This window comes from Grampus griseus (assembly GCF_964374135.1).
Source record: "Grampus griseus genome assembly, chromosome: 1".
In the NCBI taxonomy this organism is placed as follows: Eukaryota; Metazoa; Chordata; class Mammalia; order Artiodactyla; family Delphinidae; genus Grampus; species Grampus griseus.
Genome location: NC_139017.1, coordinates 123,133,724 through 123,155,744, shown reverse-complemented (window position 1 = coordinate 123,155,744; position 22,021 = coordinate 123,133,724). Strand labels below are relative to the sequence as shown.

General features: G+C 35.1%; 1 protein-coding gene across 3 annotated transcripts in view; it reads left to right on the top strand.

The window, feature by feature from the left end:
* Positions 1-22,021, top strand: part of LRRC7 (leucine rich repeat containing 7) — a gene marked incomplete at both ends in the record, with an annotated part of 383,893 nt that overhangs the window by 282,911 nt on the left and 78,961 nt on the right. For 2 of the 3 annotated variants that reach the window (XM_082676819.1, XM_082676818.1), the window contains 4 exons: positions 4,694-4,894; positions 11,817-11,928; positions 12,141-12,321; positions 14,004-15,684. In XM_082676819.1, the coding sequence (XP_082532945.1) occupies positions 4,694-4,894; positions 11,817-11,928; positions 12,141-12,321; positions 14,004-15,684 (2,175 nt within the window). Of the gene's footprint in view, positions 1-4,693; positions 4,895-11,816; positions 11,929-12,140; positions 12,322-14,003; positions 15,685-19,565; positions 19,707-22,021 lie in introns of all 3 variants that reach the window. The other variant, XM_082676817.1, reaches the window with a different exon arrangement.

Here is a 22,021-nt window from a genome sequence, read left to right as displayed (position 1 = left end):
TGGAAGAACACTACATATTTTGTAAACCTTATCCACATGTAATGGACTAAATTCTTATTCTGTGTGTATATTCTTTCTACAATATATGGCAAGTTGAGAATCCTAACTAAAACTGCTATAGGTTTCCTTTCTATGTAAAATGTTCCAATTAATTCCTAGAATAAGATATTTAACAATTAATAACCAAAGCATTAACTATTATTTCTCTTACTGGAATTTACAATCAAATCAAATGGTAATTTAATCATTATATAAGAAAAGCATAGTTCTTTGTGAATTCAAGGTATCACTTCTAAATGCCCTAACTATTAACATTACTTCTTTCTTCATTGCTAAATCTTTGGGAGTCTCCAACATCTTGCAGCTACTATTTGCATTTACTGCACTTTCTTAAGATCTGAGATATATAGAATGTTGTGAAACACTTCTATTTTCCAAAATAAAATAACATTTCAGTAAAAATATTGGACTTTAATAAAATGTACCTGTAAAATGAGCAAATACTTTATGGTGAGTGATAAACACAACATTTTGGTAAGAACATAATTGACAAATTTTTCCCAACTATTACATATATCCTGTATTAGAATAAGGGAATATTTATAGCCTATATATTTAGCAATATAAAGAAACTAACTGGGCATTACTGGACTATTAATATAATTGTGTTTATGATCATAGTTATTCATTTCTGAAGCACTTCACACATGCATTGAAAAATAGAGAGGCAAAACAATCTGTAAAAGTGTATAAAATATGCTTTTAGAGAGCTTACGAACATAACAGAATTATAAAATACTATACTTTCATTTTTTTAATTATAAAATATTATGATAACTTTATGTTTTAAAAATTGAAATTATCTTATTTAACTCAATAAAATTCACACTTTAGATTTACACTATTTCTTCCACAAGATTGTACAAATATATGCTGCACCTATACCAGAGAATAGCTCTGAGCCAAGTAACACTTGCGAAGCATAAGCTTTGGAATTAGACTTGAGGTTGAATATGGGCATTGATTCCTGTAGCTGTATCACCTTCAAGTAACTTACACCATCTGAGCCCGTGTTTTCCTTCTGTAAAATGGTAACAGATGCTACAAATGGGTTGTGAAATTAAAATGAGATTTAATTATAATTAATTATAGATTTTAATTAATATTATTAATTATAACTATTTATTATTCATTTATAATTAAATCCATATGGTAAATAATAAAATAAGTATTGTTTATTATATAAATAACTAACAATAATTAGTTTTATATATTCTTATAAAACACTTTGCATGGTGCCTATCACATGGCAGATAATGAGTAAATGATAGTTATTGCTGCATACAACCTGAAAAAAATCCAGTTACAGGTATTATAATTAGACATATATATAATAAAACTAGATTGCCAAAGACTCCAGATTCAAAAAATACATGAGAAGAATCTGATATTAGAAATAGTATCTAATCTCTGCATAGAAATTATACATTTTCAAGGGACTTCACATTTATTATCTCATTCGAGCTCTAGATTAACCCAAGATATTATCATTCCCATTTTACATGAGTAGAAACTGGACAGAAAGATTGTGGCTGATAGCTAGTTGGGGGTAAATCTGTGGCTTTAATTTGGGTCTTCTGACTCTAAGTCCAGTAAATTCTGCTAGTAGACTAGTGAATGGGAAGCAAGTAGCTTATTGTATAGGTGGAACAAATCCAAGTTTTATGAGACCTGAATTCAGCTTCCACAATTTGGAGAGGAGCCTCTTTAAGGAAAAGAATATAAAATAACCATGTAAATACATAAGCAGGGCCCCTCACAAGGCTTTGGAAAGAGCCCATGCAGGTGACAGACCCTAAAGCTTAAGCTTCATTAGCTTAATGGCAAATCCACTTTTATTTCTACATTTAAATATTTTTACAGAGATAAAGTGCCCAAATACATTCTCATGATGTGACCAAAATATAACATTAACTTCCTTATAATATAACCAAAAAATATTGGTACCATGGCCATTAGCAAATAGCCCTCCGTGTCAGAAGGGACACAGCATCTACAAAAATTAGATTACATTACTTGATGTATTTAATTCTAAGAAAGAACACGTCCCAGGGGGCTTCCCTGGTTGTGCAGTGGTTAAGAATCCACCTGCCAATGCACGGGACATGGGTTCGAGCCCTGGTCCGGGAAGATCCCACATGCCGCGGAGCAACTAAGCCCGTGCGCCACAACTACTGGGCCTGTGCTCTAGAGCCCGCGAGCCACAACTACTGAAGCCCATGCACCTAGGGCCCGTGCTCTGCCATGAGAGAAGCCACCGCAATGAGAAGCCCGCGCACCACAACGAAGAGTAGCCCCCACTCACCGCAACTAGAGAAAGCCCATGTGCAGCAACCAAGACCCAACACAGCGAAAAATAAATAAATAAATTTATAAAAAAAAAAAAAGAACACGTCCCATTTTTTGCCTTTGATTCAATTTAGAAGTGTAGTTTTAATATTGAGGATTGTTTAAGGTGTGTAGAATTTTAATTTAAGGACCTATTTGAAAGTTATTTTTCATTCATATTAAAAATTAAAAGATGTTCTTAATTGGCATAATAGTCACACCATTCTACAATTTACATTTTTTTAAATGTAGTTTTTTGACTTTTAAGTCCTTTGATATCAAGGACTTTTAAACAAGTTCAACAATATAATTTTTAAACTTAGATCAAATTTGTGATTAATATTTCTAATACCAATTTAAACAGCAGATCCAAGAATGCATTCATCCCAATGGATTTTGTCTAGCATGGCTATCATTCTTTTTATGTTTATTTAAGAATGCATTATAAAGTACCCTGAGATATACTTATATTACACTCTAACAACTTATACTTTTGTTTTTTGGTAGTCTTTTTTTCTTGGGTTATATTTTTGTAGCTTTGTTTCTATATATTATTAACTTCATCCTATTTGTTTCAGCGTATTAAAGATTAAATTACATTTCAATGAGATTTACACTAACAAATTTATCTGGTTTTTCACCAGCTTCCCAAACATTTATTGGAAAAATAATTTTGTAACTTTAGTTCTGAAAGGAATGTTAAAAATCATCTAGTGAAGTCCAATCTCAGTATTTGACATGGACAGAGAGCCACAGGAAGATGAAATACTAGAATAACAAAGTTGGTGGATTTGCTAAAACTGCAGATGAGCAAAAGTGTTTGAATTCATATTTATAATCCTCAGATCTATATCACTATCATATTTTCTTACATCCCATGTGTTACATAGGTGTGGAGGGGGTGGGTATGTGTGTGCCCCACCCTCTTTCTCTTTTTATCTCTCATCCCCCTCTTTCTTCTTCCCCTTTCAGCTTCTCTTCCACCTCTGCCCTCCCCCAACGCACCCTCACATACACTTTCCCCAACACATACTCACCACGATCACATAAATCATTCCATTTTGTAAAGTTGGTTCTACTCAGATTCAAAAAGACATAACTATTGGAATAAACCAAGCCAAGTAAATATGCCCCTTATTTTTCCTCCCACTCCATTTTAATCAGCCTGGATAATTTGTATCTATTCCATTTTAAGTATATTTTAAGTACTCTGAAGGTGGGATATTCTGTATGGAATGTCTCATATTTTCTCTCTCTGAATTAAATGTGAAGAATAGTAATATATATATATATATTCCCTAAGTCAGATTGAGACACCAAAAATGAATTCAAGAATAGAAATAGGGCTTCCCTGGTGGCGCAGTGGTTGAGAGTCCGCCTGCCGATGCAGGGCACATGGGTTCGTGCCCCGGTCCGGGAAGATCCCACATGCCGCGGAGCCGCTGGGCCCATGAGCCATGGCTGCTGAGCCTGGGCGTCCAGAGCCTGTGCTCCGCAACGGGAGAGGCCACAACAGTGAGAAGCCCGCGTACCGCAAAAAAAAAAAAAAAAAAAGAATAGAAATAAGTCTCTGGATAAGTATAAGCCCAAATTTACATATTTACCTAGAATATCCTAGACAATGTTCTCAATTTTTTATTTCTCTTTATTGTAAGATGTAACCTATAAAGCATGTTACTTTATTATGGTAAAAACTAAATATAAAAGCCTCCTTGAAGGATTTTTTTTTTTAGTTATTAACAAGAATTAGCTACCCTACCTTTTGATGTAACATGCTAATTAACACAGAGCTGGTGCATATTTGATCAGATACTGTCAACTCCCCATTTTTTAATACATGATAACTCACTTGTAAATCTTTTGGGGTCTTCTCCCATCACCTGCATTGATATTCCAAAGATATTTTTAATGTCAAAATGATTCTTTTTAAATAATTAAGATAGGTAAGGGAACAGCCTCTAAAGTATAAAAGCAGCTGATAGTAACTTGATTAAATTTTTCAGAGATTACCAATCACTTAAGTGTTTGACCTACTGCTATTTCAACCATCTATAGAGTAGACCTAAACATAAGATATAATCCAAAAATTGTTTTTAATCTAGAAAGGTGGCCAGGGGTGGGGAGAAGTCCAGGAGGCAGAATGTGAAAAGAACACTATGTGTTCTACTCTACAACACAGTTTTTCAGCCAGCTCAACACTCACTATATTGCATTTGGTTATACTACTGCACATAAAATGGAGTAGTTTTGTGAACATGCTTGCTGAAGGTATTTTTATGTTAAATTTCTTTTTACAAACTTCTAGGTTGAAATAAACCTAAAACGATATCCAACTCCTTACCCAGAGGATTTAAAGAATATGGTAAAATCTGTTCAAAATCTGGTGGGTAAGCCAAGCCATGGAGTGCGTGTTGAGAATTCAAATCCAACTGCTAACACGGAGCAAACTGTGAAAGAAAAATACGAACACAAGTGGCCTGTAGCCCCAAAGGAGATTACAGTGGAGGTATTTCAAGGTTATTGGTAATTGCCAGTGTGGTTTGGATTTTTTGGAATTACTAAATGATATGTTTTTTTAACTGAACAGATCTTCCTTGATAAGTGCATTTTTTCCTAATGTATAAATGAGTCTCTCTACTCTTCCAAACTATGAGGGTTGCATTTAATAAATGCACCTTCATGGCGTAAAATCATTAATACAGCTCCAAAAGTTCCAATACGCACAGAAGGAATAATTCGCTCACCAAGTTAGGCCTGGCCAGTAAGTGCATTAAATCATTTTCTTGATATTCCTTTGACTACCCCAAACTTTTATTGTATGAGTCATTAGAAAAACCTAAATGAAGTTTTATTATTATTATGCAAATATCAGTAAAATTCTTGATCAGATTTAGAGCCAATTTTTAAAAATGTTTTTGTGTTTGGGTTACACCCTTTATAGGAAACACTACTATATAAAAAGGGGCAATAACTTTGAAATTTAGCTTTACAGAATCTAATATGAAGCTTAGTTTCTATATTTTAGAATGAATTAGATATTTATCCTTATCAATTTGTGTGGTCTGAAAAGAATTCAACTACATTTATGCCACCTCTGTACTATTTCATCTACTCTTCAGCTAATTTGGTTATCATCTTTTAATCTTCATTAGAAACATAATTGATATGAGTACATCTAGAAGTTCCTATACCTACTGCTCAAAAATCTAGGTTGACAAAACTCTTTTACAAATCTGCGTTCAAAGCATCAGTTTTTTGCATTAAACACCAACTGTATATTTAGCACTGTGCTAAACACTGTGAGAGAGAGTAAAGAAATATGAAATGTGTGAATAGTCTCCAAATAATTGAGAGCCTAGCCAGGTAAACTTAACACAGATGAAGCCATTAGAGAATGTATTATATAAAACATGATAACATCCTTGGTTGTGTGATGGAGAATATAATACTCTAAGAAAATGGAGTGATAAGCAGTCACTGCCAATCACTTTAAAAGTTATGTGAAATGCTTAAGATTGAACTGCATATTAAAGATTAGGTGATTCTTTTAAAGTCAAAAAGAGAAGAAGGCATTCTAGGCGAAGAGAAAAGAAAGCTTAAGCAAAAATAAGCGTGGTGTGCATATCTGCCAGTGGAAGTACAAGCCTGACCCAAAAGAGAGGAATATAGCTGGATATCTAGGGAAGAAAATTTAAGTAAATATTTATTTTCATTGCTTTTTTCATTTTGCTTATAAAACTCATATTATTGTACTTTTTCATCTCTAAAACATTACAGATATACTATAGCAAAGCAACATACTTTTCTTTTATCTCTAAGATACTGCAATAATATAAAAAGGAGGAAAACTAACATTTAGTGGGTACACCCTAAATACACATACACTTTATATTTATATCTCATGTCATCACAGTTTAACATCAAGATAACTGTAAGGTCATGATAACCCACAAACTGAATAACTACTGCAAAATACGTAGATCCTAAAATTGCTTAATACAGGGATGGGAGAGATGAGACAAAGAAAAGATGGCTTTGGTCATGAATTTAATAATATCTCAATAGTAAAAAAAATCTTAAAATTGTCCCACAAGCACTTCAAACTTAACAAATCCAAATTAATTTTAATGTTTCCTCCTCAAACCTCCTTCTGCTTCAGTATAATTGGTCTTGATCTCAGCTGGCACCATTATCTACCGGTTCACTCAAGCTAGAAATTTGGGAGGCATCTTGATTTCTTCTTCCTTTTTGCTCCCCACTCCCTGCCCCTTCCAATCACTAACTCCTATACATTTTCATCTAGTGTATCTCCTCTATCTCTTCAGGTCCTCAACTCTGTCCTGCATTTCTGTAAAAACTGTCAATTTCTTGGCTTACCTTGTCCCAAGCCCCCCATTGCCTTGCTAATGATCTTTTTAAACACACATCTAATCTTGTCCTCCTTAAAAAAAACACTATAGTGACTTTGTATTGCCTATCTAATCTTCTTAATTTGCTAAAGTAGCCAAGCTAAGTAAGATTGAAGCTCAACTTTCAGCTTCATATTTATTTCTATGATTCGCCCCACTCTTTCTTAGTTTTCTTCATCTACTAGCCTTTTCCACTTGAATAGAAATTTCACTGATAATATCAATATTTTTTCTAAAATTGAGATGTTAGATCTTCTATGCCCAACTTTTAGCCATCCTAGGGCTAGGAGATGTCCTTTTCTGTATCATCCTTCCTTCTCATTACTGCATCCAAATTAAGGGGCCCTAATTCTATTCTACTTCCAGATATAATAAATACAAATAACTAAGTGTCTAGCTGATCAGTGTATACTATGCATTTTTATTATATGTTTTACCTGTGCCTGCCATTTTTGGGTCATCATTATTTAGATCATGCTACCAAGAAGGTGAAAGAGGGTGTCACACACTGTATGACATATTTATCCATGTTGTTAAATATGGAAAACCAAGAAAAAACAAACAGAGGTAAGCAGAAGCAAAAGCAGAAAACAGAAAGAAGAAGCAAGGTAAATAGGTTACAAATGCAGCAGAGAAAGAGGGAAAAGGAAAGATATATCATTTATTGATCACTTTCTATTTGCAACCCTATGCCAAGAGTTTTAACATAGAGAATATGGCCAAGAGGGCCATAAGAACAAGGAGGTCAGAGAGATATGAAGGTTCTCCTCTGCTCCCATTTTCCTTCATACATGCCTTGTGGAGATTACATTTGTTTTTCCCCCAGTATCAGTCCATTTGGATGGCTATAACAGAAAACCATAGACTGGGTGACTTAGAAACAGTTTTTAAGGAGCCAGATTTTATTTATATGTAAAAATCAAAGCCTATGAGACTTAAAATCAAAATTTCAAAGGCTCAAAAGTATCAGGGGTTAATATACAGTGATAGCCAAGAAATACCTAACAGTTCCAATTATTATTGTTAGGTCTGAACAACTTAGTAAATACTTATGCCCCACTTAGTGGTTATTTGAAAAAAAACAATACACATAAATTGAAAGAGAAAATAATAGTTTTAGTTCATTCTTAAATAACCAAAACTACTTACTCATGGAATGTGTGCACCTGTTGGACACCACCTACCTTCTCAAACCTTGGAATCATATTGGGTACTACAACTCTAATTTCTGTTTCACATTGATTTTCCAGTGGCACTTGATTATTTTTTATCACAGCAACCACCAAAAACCCAGATTCACACAGACTATTAATCAAAAGAAGTGTGCAATCTAATGTTGAAACTGAGAGCTACCTCAAGGTAGCAGTTCTCACAGTATCTGACTGATGTCAAGTATTGCTTTTTTCCCCTCAAATATTTAAAGTAACCCATGTGTCCCTGTGAATTAGCAACAGCACTGTGAGTGCCTCAAGAGCACAGTTTTCAGAATGGGGGAAAGGAACAGGGGAAAGTGTAGAAGACATGAATTCAAAGTTTGACTTCACCTTGTTACCAATTGTATGACCTTGACAAGTCACTGAAACCTTTCTGAGCCTTGGTTTCTTATCTTTAAAAATACAGATAATAATAACAGTCTTTCAGAGATTTTGCGGAGATGAAATCAGATGAAAATATTTATAACAGTTCTGAGCACAGATCGTGGCACAGAGGAAAGCTGCAGTAAATGACCATTCCTTTCCCATCCACAAGAGCGGGAGACCCTGCCACATTCTCCTTTAATACTTCTGTGAGTCTCTAGCTTGCATTAACCACTTTCATAAAGGAAGGCACTTTTCCATTTCTTAGGAGACTCAGTCCAATTTCTCTCTGTAGAGGAATCACATCTTTCTCCAGGAAAAAGAGAATAGTCAATTACCCTTGAAAGTTTCCTTAAATGCTTTTATTAATGCGTTTATTTATTTTGACTCGAAAGCTCAGGCATAAGCTTTCTTCCCCCTTTGACTTCTACCTTAGGCTTTAGGCTCCCTTTCACTACAGCAGTATCAGCCAAGATTTAGTTTGACCAGTGGAAGGGCAATGGGGTTAAAAAAAAAAAATTTTTTTACCTTTTCTTTCCCCTCAATCTCTGTCCCCTCACCAGAAAAAAAATATGGCTCAATTTACTTATAATGGGAACTCCACTAAATTTGATTCCCTACTAGTAACTTCCACTATCTTCACCCAAAGAAGTAGTCCCAAAAGCTTCACCCACTTTTCCAACATGAACTTGATTCTTCCAGCTATTTATAAAAGACTTTATAGAGGCAAAGCCAGTTATTAATTTCCTTTGTTGGATAGTTAACTTTCTTATGTGAAGCCCATTTGAGAAGTGAGCTTTTCTTAGGATAGACAATATAGCATATACAGTATCCCATAGAAGACCTTCAAGAAGAACAGATTCCAGTTCAAATCCCAGCTCTACCACCTATTAAGCTTGTGACTTGGAATTATTTGCTTACCTCTCTGAACTTCCATTTCTTTACTTGTAAAACAAAGGTGATAATAATAAACAACTTAAAATAATAAATAACAATAAAAATAAGATTATCATTTAAATAATCAACAGGGATAAAATATAGTGTTTAGCATAGTAACACAATAGTAGACAGGTAATAGATTTTTCTTAACTGATGACCACCATCATCATCATCATCATCATTATTTTGCTCATAAAGATAAGAGAGTCTAACTGGGTCAGTGTAAATCCATTACTCTTGCTTCAGTAGTAGTCCTCTACCTAGGTGGAGGGCCACAGAATTCTAGAGAAGAGATGCAAGTTCATGATTAGCTGATATCATTCTTCCCAGTCATGAGGGCTCTTTTTTGATTCAAAATAGAAATTCTTGAGCAGCGTCAGAGACTAGAATTTAAGTCAAACTATAGCTGCCATGCAGAGCTCCAGTCACAATTGTGAGATACAAGTGTAAATGTTTGATCTATACATAAAAGATAAATTGAGTACCGAATGTGTAAGGCATAAGGGGAAAAAAAAGTAGTGAAATCCTTAACTATATTTACATTTCTGTGCTTATACAACTATTTTGTTTATTTGTTTTTGACTAAAACAAAATGCTTATACTTCTATATTAAAATGTCATAAGAATATTTCCTTTTTAAAATATTATTTCAACAAATAAGTTATATTGATATTTACAGAATGTTAGTATTAGAAAGAAATTTGCACTAATTCTTATTATCTATTATCCTCATTTTATTGATAAATTGAATAAGATCCAGAGAGTTACAGTGACTTGCTCGAGGCAACCTGATTAATAAGTGGTAAAGCAGGAATAAAACAGAAATATGCCACTTTGTAACTGAAAAATTTTTGAAAGTCTTAACATATTTTATGCCTTTCATAGTACCATTTCTCAGACTTGCATCTGCTTCTACTTAATACATGTCTCTAAAGATGTGTGAAGGCTTTTACTCTATTCTCTCAACTCAAAACTATATCCAAAGTCTCTTATGCTAAACTTTTGAAATAATTTTCAAAATCCATGAAAACACAGATTTTCCTATTCATCTCCAGAATTTCCATCAATCCCATTCTCTTTTCCATTCCTCTTCAAATATATACAATACTGCATGTTAAGTCTCTAATATGCTCAAGCTGAGCTAACCAGGAGGCGGCAATGTAAGGGATAATCATCCGACTAGAGCCCAAAGGAATCCTACCTCCATGCTGGATCTTTGTCTACTTATCTATGTAAGCCTGGGCCTCACTGAGTCTCAGAATCCACCTCTAGGAAATGAAAGGATTGGACTAGATGATCGTCCAGTCTTCTCCCACTGAAATATTATTTTTTTAAAAAAGTGTCAGATATACCCAGGTTTGTGGTGGCGGGCGGGGGTAAGCAAAATGTATAGTAAGAGTTTCTATCTGATATTACCAACCAATTAGTTATAAAGCAGGAACCATTTCATTATTATATTTTGTCCTCAAGTGTATTCTTTCTCCAGTTTAACAAAATACTTCTAAATGTATTACATTAATGTTCAAACAAACAAGTACTAATGAATGAAAAAAACTGAAAATTCTTCTTTAAATTCAAATTGAGCTTAAGGGGAAAAGACAGAAAGATAACTGCTGTGCACAAATTTATATCACTACTTACTCCTGAGTGTAAATAAGCCATTTTTATATCTAGAAGGAAGTGAGAATTTTGCTTTTCCTAATGTCCTCCCACTACCTGGTTAACCGGGAATAATAATTTGAATTACAGAAGTTTAAAATTCATCGGTTTTTTTAAATATGTTTATTTGTCATAAAGTTATATTCTTATACCAATGTTGCTCATTATACTGAGTGAAAGGATGTAGAGTGAAGATTTAGCGGGCTAGATTGATCATGAGAAAACTAGAAACCTTTGGAAGAAGGCATGGTAAAACTAAAGAAACTGAGAAGATCACTTGGGAAACAGTAGGAATTAAGAGGGAGATTGACAGTAAAAGCAGTATTTATAGGGCCCAATTGTGCATTAACTTTGTTAATATTTGAAAAAAAAAACTAGTTGGTCAGTAATATATTCCTCTTAGAACTCTTAAAAGAGTTCATTCCTTAGAACTCTTACATGTTTATATGTTATAGATTATGTATTGTATTACTTATATATGACTTATTATAATTCAGTCCTGTTTTATGAGTTATATCTATCTCCCTAACTAGACTGTAAACTCCCCCAGGGCATTGGTGGCATTTTGTCTTTCTTTGGAAACTCCACAGTTCTTTGCACAGTGCCAGACATAAAAACAGCTTTCAAAAAATGTCTGATGAATAAGTGGACTCATTTAAATTAGAAAAACAAAACATTTTAGTGCTTACCTCAGAGATACATATGATTCACTTCTCCTAGTGCGCCACGGTGAATTAAATTCTGGAGTCCCATCTTGTATCTGAGCCAAATAAAGATATTGCCATCTTGGTTAACCAATGCTTAAATGTTTACTTTCCTTGTCCTGTATTATTATATCTCTCAGGATTCTTTTGTTCATCCAGCTAATGAAATGAGGATTGGGGAACTTCACCCTTCATTAGCTGAGACCCCTCTGTACCCACCCAAACTTGTTCTGCTAGGGAAGGACAAAAAAGGTAACATTGTGAACCTGATGTGGAAAATATGCCACAAATGCATGTGCATGATGAATCACCAGTTGTAAATTATGATATACCATAGTCTATAGAAATATTTTATAAATATGTATCTCTAACATTCATTAGTATGCTGTTTTTCATACTTGCCTTTCTGTGTTTATACTTGTCAATGTTCACAGCATTATAATAATTTCCTGTTTACATTTCAGAATCAACAGATGAGTCTGAAGTTGACAAAACTCACTGTCTGAATAACAGTGTTTCCTCAGGCACTTACTCAGACTACTCGCCTTCCCAGGCTTCCTCAGGATCCTCTAACACCCGGGTTAAAGTGGGGTCCTTGCAGACAACAGCTAAAGAGGCAGTACATAATTCTTTGTGGGGTAACAGGTGTGTTTAGAATTCCCTCTTTTCTGTCCCCAAATGCTTATTTTCAGCAACATTTTAAAAAAATGGAATCTTCTTAATTTGGGGATTGTATTCAGCACATGAGTGGCATAGAAGACAGAGGGGCAGGTAAGCAAATGTAGTCCCCCTGGGATTTCCAAGAGTGGATAAATCCATTTTACACAGCAAAACCATTGTTTACGGAGTGAGGGTAGTACATTAACAGGTTGAGATGATAGAACCCGAAAAATTTTTAATCGAAAATCAAAAATTGTGTTTGCCTCAGTACATAATTGTGACACATTTGGGCATTCACCATCCAAAATGGTGTTATGAATTAAAGAAAGATTCATGGAAAGCACTAATGTGCCAAGTACAGAGTAAACATTCAATAAATTTTTCATCAGCATCTTCATCATCATCATTTTATCACCACCTGGAAAAGTTAGAATGTAAGTAAAAGTATTTAATCCTTCCAAAATGGCTCCTACTCTATATTACTTCCATTTTACAGATATATTAAAATCAAAAGATATGGAGGTCAATAAAGTGACTCAATGAAGTAGCATTTACCCAGTGCTGATTCCCTTGTTTTGTAACATGTTGTTTTGTAACATGTTGTAACAAATAGCAAATAAAAATTTTCATATGATATAGGTAGTCAATGACTTTCACTCAGATTTTACTGCTAATGTCAATACTGTTAACAATATATTCTTTGGTAATTGATGAATAACTATTTCTACTCATTGATGCCCATGATAAAAATCTTAACTCTTTCAGTTTCTAAATTTATTATTTGTTATATAAGCTGAGACTGATTTAGGTACTTTTGGAAGATGCCTTCTAAATGCACTTTTTTTCAATTAGCAAAAGCCCTTAAAAATCTTTAATAAAAGATATATAATTCAATATCATTAGTGTGCAAATGGTTTAGAATAAACTTAGAAAAATGAGCATCTTGTAGAGATACTGTGGTCACCAGAATAAACATGCCAATGACCAGAACTCACAATTTAATTTAATTTAATTATTTAATTTAATTTAATTTACATTCTAGAAAAAGATATGTGAATGCATACACTATACAATGGATTTAATGTCTTCTAATACCTGGCCCTCAAATATGTTATTTGAAGACAACTTGGGTTCATTAGATATAAGAAGCATTGATAAGAAATGTACTCTCAACTAATAGTTTGGAAATGTACTGAATCAGAAATTCATGGGGACCAGGAATCAGGTAGCTCTAATTATCAGACAGGTTTCAGGACCATTACTAAAAATATCTATATTTCTTTCATTCACTCATTTATTCATTCATTCATTCATTCAACAAATATGTACTTAGTACCTACTATGTGCCATGCACTATGCTAAGCCTGAAGAGAAAAAAACCTCTGCCCTCATGAGTTTACATTCTAGCAGAGGACACAAGACATATAACAGGTAAGTAGACTGTGCATATTAGAAGGTAATGATAACTGGGAAGAAATAAAATGTAGAGCAGGGTAAAGGGGTGACTCTTTTTGGACATGGAATAATAATGCTATCGTTAATCATAATTGAGATGTGGATGAATGATCAGTTGAACAAAGGATGGTGGTATTCTGGCCGGGTGTTCTTCCTGGCAAAGACCCAGATCTTCCTCATTTTCAGGTTTCTTCTTCCCATTGTGTTCACAGGATTGCACAATCTTTCCCACAGCCTCTTGATGCAAAGCCATTGCTCAGCCAGCGGGAGGCTGTCCCCCCAGGGAATCTACCACAGCGTCCTGACCGGCTGCCATTGAGTGACACTTTCACTGACAACTGGACTGATGGCTCACATTATGATAACACCGGGTTTGTTGCAGAGGAAACCACAGGCGAGAATGCCAACAATAATCCTCTCCTGAGTTCAAAATCTAGAAGCACATCTTCTCATGGACGCAGGCCTTTGATTAGGCAGGACAGGATTGTTGGTGTTCCCCTGGAACTTGAGCAGTCTACACACAGACACACACCAGAAACAGAAGTGCCTCCTTCCAATCCTTGGCAGAATTGGACCAGAACCCCTAGTCCTTTTGAAGACAGGACTGCTTTCCCTTCCAAATTAGAGACAACCCCTACCACCAGTCCATTGCCTGAAAGGAAAGAACATATAAAAGAATCTGCTGAAATACCTAGTCCTTTTTCTCCAGGAGTACCATGGGAGTATCATGATTCTAATCCCAACAGGAGTCTCAGTAATGTCTTTTCTCAAATCCACTGCCGCCCAGAATCTTCTAAAGGTGTTATTTCAATTAGCAAAAGCACAGAGAGGCTTTCCCCACTAATGAAAGACATCAAGTCCAATAAATTCAAGAAGTCACAGAGTATCGATGAGATTGACGTTGGTACATACAAGGTTTATAATATACCATTAGAAAACTATGCTTCTGGGAGTGATCACTTAGGAAGTCACGAACGACCTGACAAAATGTTAGGACCAGAGCACGGTATGTCCAGTATGTCTCGAAGCCAGTCAGTCCCGATGCTGGATGACGAGATGCTCACTTATGGAAGTTGTAAAGGGCCACAACAACAAAAAGCTTCCATGACAAAAAAAGTCTATCAATTTGACCAAAGCTTCAATCCCCAAGGAGCAGTGGAGGTTAAAGCTGAAAAGAGGATACCGCCCCCCTTTCAACACAATTCTGAGTACGTGCAACAGCCGGGCAAAAACATCACCAAGGATTTGGTTAGTCCTAGAGCTTACAGAGGATACCCACCGATTGAGCAAATATTTTCATTTTCTCAGCCATCTGTTAATGAGGATGCTGTGGTAAATGCCCAGTTTGCAAGCCAAGGTGCCAGGGCAGGCTTCTTGAGAAGAGCTGACTCCCTGGCGAGTTCCACAGAAATGGCCATGTTTAGAAGGGTCAGTGAACCTCACGAGCTGCCTCCGAATGATAGGTACGGCAGACCTCCATATAGGGCAGGTCTGGATCGCCAAAGCAGCGTTTCAGTGACTGAGTCCCAGTTCCTGAAAAGGAATGGCAGGTATGAAGATGAACACCCTTCATATCAAGAAGTGAAAGCTCAGGCGGGAAGTTTTCCAGTTAAAAACCTTACCCAAAGGAGGCCATTGTCTGCAAGAAGCTACAGTACAGAGAGTTATGGTGCCTCCCAAACCAGGCCAGTTTCAGCTAGGCCTACTATGGCAGCTCTTTTGGAAAAAATACCATCTGACTATAACTTGGGTAACTATGGTGACAAGCCATCAGATAACAGTGATATAAAGACGAGGCCTACTCCTGTGAAGGGAGAGGAGAGCTGTGGTAAAATGCCTGCAGACTGGAGACAACAGCTGCTTAGACATATAGAAGCTAGAAGGTTAGACAGGGTATGTTTGGCATTTCTCTGTAAGAATATCGCTCCTGCCTTTAGTTTTACTTTATTGGCATTTCTAAGTACATGTAGTGAAGCATGAACTACATGAATGAATAGATGATCAGCATTTTATTTATCTTTATATTGTGGGGAAATTGATCATAATAGTTTTTCATGGATACTGTTTGATGCTCTTTGAGAGTTCATAATGTATAGGTGAATTATTTGTCAGAACTATCCTAAATATGGTTAGTAAGAAAGAATTTGACTCTGTTATATGGGATAGTGCTTCAATTGCTTTCTAGCCATTAAGGCAAAATGCATCTCCTAGGACACAAAACTGTTCTCTAGTGACCTAAAGAGTATGATTTTTATTGAATCTATAAAAAGTGAGTATTCTAATCCTTTCTGCACACACTCACTTATATTAAAATCAGACCTAATTTGTTTATACAATTTGCATATAGTTACTGCTATGGGACTACTAAAGTTATTACTTCTAATGAGCAATAATCTTCTCAGCAAGAAACAGAAAAATAAAATAAGCAGAGATTGAATGCCCTCCTACACATTATTTTATTCAATGAAAATCCTGCCATTTAGAATGTTGCTTTTCCTATAGAAAGAAATGGTTAAATTCAAATCATACTACAGACAACAAAAATAGATGCTGTCTTTATAAAGACTACAAACGTACAAATTAGTGTGTATATTGCAGCAAAAAAGGGGGGGGGACATTAATCCTAATGCAGTTAAAAATTGAATCACAGCAAATCATGAAATGCATAGCAATTGAGGAGAGCAAAAAAAAAAAAAACTTGTATAAGACCTAGAATTACTTTTTGTTGTTGTTTGTATCTCTCTAAGAGAAGTCTGCATTTTCTAGAACTATGATCAATTGACCATCACCACTGAGTGTATTGATACTTTGCAGCTTTGGTGTAGAGGGCTTTGTGTACTCTGCATTGACCTTAGAATCTTAAAAGTCCTTTTTGTGAAAATAGGGCCTTTTGTTCTCTATTTCTAGATTTAAATGCTCAGTGTAAATTGGGGATCTGGGTAATAATATACCATTAGAATGTTTCACTCAATAATTTTATTTCATTTGGTGTCCTGCTAAAAGCACAGGTCACTGCATTTATTATATATTTTCTTAATGCTGAATTTTATGTTTTCAGGTGTACTCTTTTAAAATAATTATATTGTTTGTAGGTCGTGTCTACATGACAAGAAAACAATTATTTATAGGGAAAGAGTGAACTAATAAATGTGGGTGTGGGTATTAGTTTCTCAATGTGGAAACTGGTTCTGCCTTGCAAAATATTTCATCAGAATGTCTGTTTCAAATAGGTGTGCTCAGTCCCATTGAAGGGAGCCTCATCAAAGCCTCATGACTGGCTGTCAGTGGGAGACACCTGGTCGGTTGTCACCATGCCTTACCTCAAGTTATACCCTCCATGTAGACAGATAACTTGGAGGGCGAAAATATTTGGGGCCAAATAAAACAGTACAGTTTGGGAACTCTGGCCTCGTGTAGACACGACCATACGTAACAGGGTAAGATGAACTAGCCAAGAAAGGTTATAAGAAGCTTTTTGGAGCATATATACAATGACTAGTAATTTGAGGCAACAGAGGAGTGAGTGAAAACAAAGCATGAAAAACAAAAGACAAAATTTTAAGCACTTGGTACCATCATTTATTTACTGGTTTCCCAAATAAATGGTTCCTTTCCTTTGATCAGAGCTACTGAAAAGTAGGTGACTCCTCTAGTTGGAGCAGGAATTTGGAGAGAGGAAAATAGGACTGGGGAAGGGGGATTTGGATCAGCAGAAGTCTGGAGGTCCTGCCTGTCCCAGATCCAGATAACTAAAAGTAAATTTGTATGTATTTTTCCATTACTGTGACAATACCTCCCTTTTTAGTTAGTCTTCACATATCCTCTGTCTTTATAATTCCCTCAGTCTGTCTTTCATTTTTCAGAGCAATTTCAATGTATATTTAATAGTTTCTCATTTAATTCCATGAAATTAAATTACCTTAGAATATTGCTTCAAGCTATCAAATCCTGAAAGCTCTTCCTCTTTTCTCCAAGTAACTTTTCTTTCCCTCTCTAAATTGAGTTACTGAGCTATTCAGGCTGTATCTAACTTAAAACTTAAAACAAGATAAATTCAGGGTGCTGGAACACAGAGTTGCTATGTAAAAATAGTTCTGTACCATTGTTCTTAACATTCTGCCCAAAGTCAGATTGCCCCAGACACAGTGTGCTTCCTTTCAGTGAAATTTAGTTGAGTGATTTGAACCCTGGAAATCAAATAGTTACATTAGAAACTACAAGATCTTTGTCCATTCCTCATACAAGAGAACTGCCTAGAAGCCTGGACATTGGATAAGCTTAAGTGTTCTACATAATGTTGGTTAAAGATCTTGCTCGGTGTTGACCTTGGAGAGGCAGCTCCAAGTACTACCCTAGATTAAAGATGCTTGTTTTCTCCTTTGGTTTTATCTCAAGGCTCATGCTTCCACTATAGAGCCCCATTTGACTGGGAGAAATGAAAACATGAACCCATATGTCTAAGACTGCTACTCTTCCATAAGAGCTGAGAGAGCACTAGACTGGAGTCATTTTAACCCTTAAGGAGTCATTCAAGTGCTAGATTGAAATGTTCAGTGTCCTTTTCAGTTTTGGCATGGCGACAATGAAAAAAAATCTCTGGATGAAATAATCAGGGATCCATAACAAATATGATTAGTAGACAGCACACCATCAGGAGTTTAATAGTCTTTCAGTTGATGGAATTCTGGTGCTAAAAATCATTTCTTTGCAAAAATGCCCTCAGAATAGAATAGCTGCCTGCTGTTAATGTTCAATAATATCCAGTTTTAAAAAGTGTACTAAGTTAACTTCTGTAGATTTTTTTTTTCCAAATTAAGAGAATTACTTAAAAGGGCCAAATGCTGTCAATTATTACATGTCCATGATAGGTGGAAAGTAGAGATTGTACTGATGGAAACTATTTGATGACAGGGTATACAAAATGTTTTAATTTTTAAATGAAGTTCTGTAGAAAAAAACAAACTACATATCAGACACTTGGAATAACTTTAGATGAACCTACTGAAGGGTAGCTACAATGCAAATATCACTAGAATGTTCTATAGGTATTTAGGTATATCAGATAAGCAGCATTAATAGTTCAAATCATAGTTCCTTTAGTTTCATTATGAAATTTTTCCAGTTTAAAATGTAATTAAGAAACAACAAAAAAGTTAGAATATTTGGATTCACATACAAGTTGACTGGTTAATAAGCAAATTCAATCATCCACTGGTCAGATTGACTGATTTTTTTGACCAGCTCTTTTTTCTGAGTTGCCATAATTATGCCTATAGACAGAGAAATAAAAGCAACTGATTTTGGCTTTAACTTTTCAGTGTATTAGTTTTAAGGCAGAATTATAAGCTAAGCTAATTTGTATGTGCTAATCTTACAATGTGAAAGAGACCATGAGATTTGCAGCTGACAAAATTTGATTAAGACCTCGCTGTTTGAAATTTTTGAATTAATAGACCGCCACTGATGAACATTTGTCCAAAGTCACTACAATCATGATATATAAGAGATAGATTTTATGCCTTTGAGTTAGCAGCAAATGTAAAACAAATGTTATCTTTGCTTTTTGTCTTTTCTGTAGTTTTGGATGGTACTCATTATGTGCATAACTAACACTGTTTACTGTATGCTTCTGTCTGATCAAGTGCATGTTTAAAAAAGAAAGTTACTGTTTGCCTGCTTTAAGTTAAATGTTATAAATTTAAACATGTTCGTGTAATAATCAGTTTGTTGAGCATGTGTTCACATCCTGTCACATGATTATTTCCTCTACTCAGAATGCTGCTTACAAACACAGCACAGTTAACCTTGGCATGCTGCCCTATGGAGGTATTTCAGCAATGCATGCAGGCAGAAGCATGACTTTAAACTTGCAGACTAAGTCTAAATTTGATCTACAAGAACTACCTCTTCAGAAAGTAAGTATGGACTGCCCTACATGTGTCAGCATACCAAAGCCAATTAATGTTGTTTGTTCACGTAATGTGTTTAGGCTGTACATACAGCCCTGCTTATAGACTCTCAGGAGTCCAAAAAGCACAAGGGCAAACAATGTAGAGCCCAAACTCTTAGCTGCTAAATGAATATTTATAGCTAGATTGATTATCAGGTTCCTGCTTAACAGCTTTGCTTTTTGGATTGAGCAGGTACATGGCTTTTTGTGTTGCTTTAAGACTCATTTTTTTTCTTATTATTCATTTTCTTTTTCTTTTATTCTTTGCTTCTCTTTCTTTTGTGTGTGTATATGTATGTATTGATATATACCTCCCTTTTTTTTTTTTTTTTTTTTTTACTTTTTTGGAGACCACCCTATATTCTCTTGCTGATGCATTCTGAGAACAGAACTAGAAATTATTACTGGATGGCACTGGCATAAAAACAGACACATAGATCAGTGGAACGCAACAGACAGCTGAGAAATAAACCCACACAGTTATGGTCAATTAATCTAAGTCTTAAATGTACCAATGAACTAGCTATAAGTAAGGAATTCTCAGAAGAAAAGATTAAATAAATGCTGGTTGAGTACAAGAGCTGAGATAGAGAATGGATGTGAACTACAGTTTTAATCCTCATGAAGTGAAAGAAATAATAAAAATAAAAGAACAAAACAAAGAGACATACACACACACACAAAGAAATTATTATTGGATTTCAGCTGATTCCTTTGGAAAAGACATAGAGTCCTAAATTAGAATGAAAATTAAGTGGTTGGCACTTCTAAATACTTCTTTAGCCCATTTTTTTTTGTAGGAAATATTACACAGAAGTAAAACATGAGAAACAAATTTGTAACTTAGCTAGCAAATTTTTACTCATCCTGGGTTAATGGAAAAGTGGAAAGTTCACATGATTTTAAATGAAAATGTAGGCTTATTTGAAAGAGAATATACTGTAAGAGGAAACATTTCCATTGTCAAAGGACCGTTTCTGCTTGTTTTATTCAGGCAAAACAGAGAATACACATTTTACCTGTTTAAATTGACTAATGCACTCTTAGTTACCTTTCGATGGAAACTAATGAGTTATTTTCACACAATATGTCATTATGACTATATTATTAATGTAGTCATTAACCTAGTAAGTTTTGACAAAAAAAAGCAATGGAAAAGTAAGGATAACAAAATGATGGTAGCCTCCAAACACTCTTCTCTTAATCAAATTGATGAACATACGAAGCAAACTCCCATCCCAGGAAAGTGAGTGTTATAAGACCACAAACTCATGTTTTATTGTCAAATTAGCCTTAATAACAGCCCCTAGCTCTGTATAGCTTGCTTCCTACTCTGAGGAGAGTAATAAAATTAAAGAGACATTTAAATTCACAGCTTTTTTGTCACCCATGATCACTTTGGGGAAAAGAAAAAAAGCTAACTTAATTGAGAACTTTTGAAAATTATTTTCCTTGTCCTCAGTCTCCTGTTACAGGACCAGTATTGTGTAGGTAACTCTCTCCAGGGAGAAAAATGACTGATTTATGGTGTTTACCTATGTCAGTGATAAAACACTCCCTCTCTGGCCAATTTCAAAGTAGTAACTGACATCACTGAACTCAGAATTGGGACTGAGAATAGTCAGCTCTCATGAGCTAGTACAAGTCGGCTCCAGCACACTACCGTCAGTGAGACCCTTTTCACAGGAGCCTCTAGTCTGTTCTTCATGTCCTCTTAGATGCCCAGGGCTTTCATCTTCTGCCCTAACAAAACCAGTGTTCAAAAAGATCTTGAAACTTATTTGCACTAAGGAACAGATGAGCCATCACAACTTAAATAGACACCTTTTCTGGAGAGCTTGGTAATTAAACAGAAATCAAACCCTTAAACTACAATCATAGAATTTCAAAATACAGTGAGCAGATTTGAGAGATCTTGGTATGAAAGAAGCTATTGCTTGAACCCCTTGAAATTATATCATATGGATAACCCCTTATTTTGCTTAGTTTTTAGCCCTATTTTCTCATCAATCTATAGGATAATATAGATATATTCAGTGTCTGAAAAATGGTAATACACTTGAAGCACTGTTTCTCAATGTATAAATTATTCTCCAGATATAAATTAGGTACCTCTGTGTTGCTATATTAATTTTCTGATGTTTGGGGGGGTACCCTATAGAATGGATTCATTAACTATTACTATAGCTCTAAGATGATCTGTAACAGAAATATTGCAGAGTTATATTTGGAGACATTGCAACCTTACTCAGTTGGGCACAGAGATGACCTAAAGGAATT